Source organism: Simochromis diagramma, unplaced genomic scaffold, assembly GCF_900408965.1.
Source record: "Simochromis diagramma unplaced genomic scaffold, fSimDia1.1 OVJJ01000419.1, whole genome shotgun sequence".
NCBI classification, from domain to species: Eukaryota; Metazoa; Chordata; class Actinopteri; order Cichliformes; family Cichlidae; genus Simochromis; species Simochromis diagramma.
In genome coordinates, this window is record NW_024387244.1 from 1,960,723 (window position 1) to 1,966,162 (window position 5,440).

The following is a 5,440-nucleotide window of genomic DNA, read 5'->3' on the forward strand; positions in this document are numbered from 1 at the left end:
ACAAATCAGTAGGGTACCCGGTGCTAAAGCTAACTGGTGCTTTGGAAAATACAGGTATGTGAGGTGATTACTAGACGTCATTAGCGATAAATTAAACATTGAGCTGAAAAAAATCATCAGTGTTTCCTGCTACCGGACAGAAACTTTTCAAAGCATCGTTTTGGAGCAAACTTTTGTATTATGAAATGAAATGTTGATTTTATGTCTTATTTATTTATGACCTATATTATTATAATTAAAGTTAATCTTATTATAATAACCAAATATCAGTTTGTCCGTGAACTCCTCTTACGCGCCTACGGTCATGTTGCCAAGCAACCACTTACTAGCAGGACCTAAAACAGGACATCGGCTGATTTTAAGACAGTCGTACTCATTTATATCTTCTACTTATTTGTATAAACGAGAGCTACCAGCCTTTTTTGATTTGGCTTTGATTTGATGTTTCTTCACGGTGGGAAATATTGAAGAAAATTAGCTCCCAACTACGCTATGGGATGTTTAGCAAGATGAAAACGCGGATATTAATATGTAATCAACAGAAAGCGTATTAAAGCGCAGAATAACAACTGTTACCGTCGTGTAAATGGAAGTTTTTGTTTCTGTTGGTAAAATGAACGATCTTACACGAAAGACCGTGAAGGCAGCAGAGTGGGAGGGAGCCTGACCAACAATTTTAAACGAGCGATCCAAAGAGTTCCGCTGGAGACGCCTTGAAACACGGGACATACCACCGGCAAGCTGCTGCCATGTTTCTGCAAAAAATTCTGCTTTATTTGTCGACAGCATGCATGTTTTGCTACATGTTGGGACTGTTTCTCATGCTGGCGATATTGCAGTTTTTCTCACCAAGCCTTGCGAAGAAGTTCATACTTCGCATGGGTGAAAAGATCACCATGACCCAGAATCCCAGGTTTAAATATGAAGACTGGGGTCTGACATTTATGTCCTTGGCATTTATTAAAACCGCTTCTTTTCACATGTGGCTGTCTCTCGGAGAAGAGGCGTTTGTGGGAGGAGAAGCTCCAGACTCACCTGTGGTCACTATGGACCGCGAGAAAACCAGCATCTCCAAGTATTTAAAAGGTGCGTTAAAGAAACCCAGACTCATCTGCTGTTATGCAATGCTTCTTTGGGCCAACATTGCCGTTTCTCTGCAGGCAACAGAGCGCTTGTGCTGAGTTTTGGAAGTTGCACCTGACCCCCGTTTATGTACAAACTTGATGAGTTCAAGCAACTCGTCAAGGACTTCAGCGATGTAGCAGACTTTCTTGTGATCTACATCGCAGAGGCTCATTCAACAGGTGAGTACAAGTTGTTTGCAGAACCTGAAATTTGTGGCTGGAGACATGTGGCCAAAATATCACCAAGCAAGAAAGTGAAGGTTTTTTTTGTTTCTTTAAGATCTGAAATCTGCTGATGAATGTTTAGTTTCATCAGCTTGAAACTGAACCCAGGAGATGCAGATCTGTGATTGGCTATTGGACGTTTGTAATCCAGTTATAGCATTCATTATCTCTATGAACACACAAACTACTTATATGCTTTCTGTTTATATTGTTCTGGTGCAATCATGTGAAAACGCACTTTCGGTTTCACTTGCAGATGGTTGGGCCTTTAAGAACAACTATGACATCAACCAGCACCAGAGCCTGGAGGACAGGCTGTCTGCGGCACAGGTCCTGGTTCAGAGTGAACCCCTGTGTCCTGTGGTTGTGGATGAAATGACTGATGTCACCACCATACAATACGGAGCTCTGCCTGAGAGGCTTTACATTCTGCAGGCTGGGAAAGTGCTCTACAAGGTAAGACCGGTGCAAAAACTGGCAATTTCTTGAATAGTTTCTTTCCGAGCTGCTAATTGATGAGTTGTTTTTAGAGAGCAACAAGGCCAAATTCTTTCACTTTCCACTCACTGCTTCTCTCACGCAATTTGAAGTCATACCAGCATTATGGGCGTGAGTGCAATCTGCACCATCTCAACACACGCTATCGCGTGTGGTGCAGGAGTTAAAGAAGCATAACAAGGGCACATTTTTGGCACTGAACCAGGCTCATGGCAGCCGGACCAGATATGTAGTTTAGATGACAAAAACCTGTTTCTGGTCCTCTCGTTTGAATTAAATTAGTATCTTTATAATAAAATGTAATTAATTATGCTTTTAACATTTGTTACTATGTTCCTCAGGGAGGGAAAGGGCCTTGGGGCTACAACCCATCGGAGGTGCGATCCTTCTTGGAGAAGATAAAATAAGAAACTCTGCGCTTATATGAATAAAGGTTTCTTCTTATTAAGGGGTGGGTTTTATCTACATTCTAACCAGTATACATTACTTATATAGGTGGGGGATTTTACAATCAGGCTCTCATGTTGTCTTAAAAAAGATATCAGCCTCTGAGCTTGAACTCTCCTCTCAGTGTTAATTAATGACGGCTGCAGATTAAACTTTGGACTCTGGAGCCAGATGCATTCAAACACAGGGAGACAGTCCACTCAGCGGTTGTGATAAAACGGCGCATACAGGAGATGTAATTTGTGTGAGCATGCATGTGTTTTTTGTCCATATTCTCTTTTTGGTTGCGTGGTGGGTTTATTATGGCGCAGGTTTGTCTGCATTGTAACTGTAATTCCACTACATCAGCATGTAGTCCTACTGTCAGTCGTTCACATTAATCACAAAAGGTGTAGAAATGGTGTGTAACCTTTCTGTAGTCTTAAACGAGATGTCAGCCTCTGAGCTTGCAACCCCCCCTCTGTGTTTCTTAGTGACGGCTACAGATTAAACCTCTGGTCTCTGGAGCCAGATGCATTGAAACGCAGGGAGACGGCCAACCTCAGTCATGTCATGTTCGTTGTATCACAGACTAGACAGCAGATGTAGTTTGCTTATGTTGCCTGGCTTCTTCAGTTAAACTCCCTGAAGATTTAAGGCACTGAAAGTTTTCCCATTTTCAGTGTCAGTTATCAAGTGCACACTTATGAATTCTCCACAGTTTCAACAGCTGGCTACTATTTACATGACAATGCCAGTCAAAACCTCTTCTAGCTGGAAGTCTTTGAACTACGTAGGTTAATTTATTATTGGACACTTATTGATTTGAATATTCTTGGATGTGAAGTCATCCGGTAGCACCTCAACATAAGAGTACTCACTTTGTCAAAGTCAGTCATAAAAACAGACATGCAGCAGCACCGTATGCTAGCCACTTTGTGTTTGTCACTGTGACTCACGCTTGACCCATTAAAAGAGAATATGATTGTTGCAAAGCTCGAGTTCTCCATTATTACAAAAAAATGCTTTCAGAGTTTTAATACCAACAAAGAGCAGATTTCTCCCACATGAGAATCTGCCTGTTGTTTGCTGTCTTGTCTGGAAATGATAAACCTTCTGCACTGTGTGTGGATTGTAAAGTTCAGATTCCTTAATATCTAACTGTGTTATCTGCACATCAGATGATTTTGGCACCCAGTGTCCATGTTACATAATTTAATCTAATGAGGGTTCTTATCTTGGTGTAGTTGGTGAAAGGGCACAAGATAGCTTTCAAGTATTTTGATAAAATTTTGTATTGGAGAAAAGAATCGGATTTTAATTTCGATCCAAGCATTAATAATTTGTAGTTTGACTTCTTTTACTTGCCAGAATACTTTGTGTTGTCTCATAAACACTAGTGCTAATGCGAGACTTGTGGCAATAATAAAAGCAAAACTGAAATGAAATAAGGTTTGTTATTCATTTTTTAAAATCCTGTTTTTACAAGTTATATGACACAGATATGTTTGAAGAAAGGCTGCAGCTTTCATAACATTTCTTGTGTGACTGAAGTTGGAGGGTAGGTTTGGCTGCTGCCCAGTCAGGCCACATCCTGTGGAGGCTAGCCAGCAGCAGCTTAGCCTCATTTCCCATTGTTAGACAGGAACCACAACACTGTAGGATCCTCCCAACGATGAACTTTTGTCAGGATTCAGGTCTGAATCATAAAGTTTAACCAAACCATGGATGTGCAGTATGTGTGTCAAAGCCATGGGCATTTGCAAAGCATTGTGTGTATTGAAGCCCACTAGAGGGCAACATAAAGACATGGAGGGGGAAAAAAACGATCATGCTCAAGTGAGTCTTATATTAAGATAACAGATGCATCATTCAAGGAAAGTGAAGGACATTTAATAGAATAAAAACGTTTCATCAAGCGTTTGTAGATTCCAAGTGCTGCTCTTCTGGCCTTTACTTGTCTTAAAATTCTTAAGCTGCAAGTAAAAACATTTACAAGATGGAAGTGCAACAAAAATGAGTCACCATGTGATTGTAACAGCAGTTTGATGTCAAAAGCAAAGTGTGCTTGTCCTCCGAGTTTAGGGGAAAGCTGTGCTTGGCAACTCCCGGAGCTTTCAGTGGCTCCGACTGCCTCCTCCAGCAGGTGGCAATAAATAGATCCCGGCTAAAATAAACACAGACGTCTAAAACGAAACTATAAAGACCCTTTGGAGCCACTCACCATTACGCCGTGAAACGAAGCTTGATGATCTCCCAGCAAAGGGTAAGTTGTGGGCTGAAAACTGTTGAAGGTAAATTCTTATATGGTGGTAAATGGCGTGAAGGTGGCTGTTCGCAGCTTAAAGTTACTCTTACTGTACTGACAGTCACGGATGAATCCAAAGGATAAACATTCATGATGCGACGTAAAGCTACTGACATAACTTTAGAAATCACCCTATAATCTTTAAGGTTTCATCGTCCAAATAACTCAGTGCATCTTTGAGGCCTCCACAATCTCAGCTGCTCTTCAAGTGTTTCTTTGGCTGTGATTGTTTTATGCAGAGTAAAGATTTGTTGTCATACAGTGTAGACTGACGGCAATCCCCACTGTGAACCACAGTTACACAGTTCAAAGAAAATGTAAAATATTTCCTACATGCACCTTTTAAACTGTTATTTCTGCTACATGGAACAAACTGTAACAGAACTGAGCCGGTGACTGTCCCAAACCCACTGATGTCAACAGCTGAAACGATTTGTCCCTCATCTTTCATGCACAGCCGTTGAGCCAGAGCTGCAGTTTCCTTTGAGTCAAAGGCTCCCTCTGGACTTCCTCTTGTTGTTCTGGTACCTGTTGACTACAGCACCCTCTAGCTTTAGTGAAAGCACCGATTAGCGAAGCCAGCACTGGTGTGGTGAGGTCTGTGCACTGACTGCAAGCAAGAAGTGATGACAACTCCATTTTAAAGACACAGGACGTTAATCTGTGCTAGTAATCTTGGCATTTTTGATAAATAGAAGGTACACAAGTGGTAACACAGCACTTACAGTTCAACACTTTTTGTGGATAACTCATTTTCTAATGTAAGCGTTTATTTGTCCACAGCTTCAGCAGTATCTTCAAACCTGAGTTACTCTAATATTAATGTACGGTGAAAACAAAAACAGCCCACACGGTGAGA

The 5,440-nt window shown here is 41.2% G+C and overlaps 1 protein-coding gene across 1 annotated transcript; it reads left to right on the forward strand.

Moving 5' to 3' along the window:
• Window positions 1-437: 437 nt before the first annotated feature.
• Window positions 438-3,721, forward strand: dio1 (iodothyronine deiodinase 1). The gene is made up of 4 exons (XM_040053118.1): window positions 438-1,086; window positions 1,161-1,304; window positions 1,606-1,805; window positions 2,189-3,721. Exons 1-4 carry the CDS (start codon window positions 750-752, stop codon window positions 2,252-2,254), a joined length of 747 nt encoding a protein of 248 aa, XP_039909052.1. The 5' UTR covers window positions 438-749; the 3' UTR covers window positions 2,255-3,721.
• The last annotated feature ends 1,719 nt before the right edge of the window (window positions 3,722-5,440 follow it).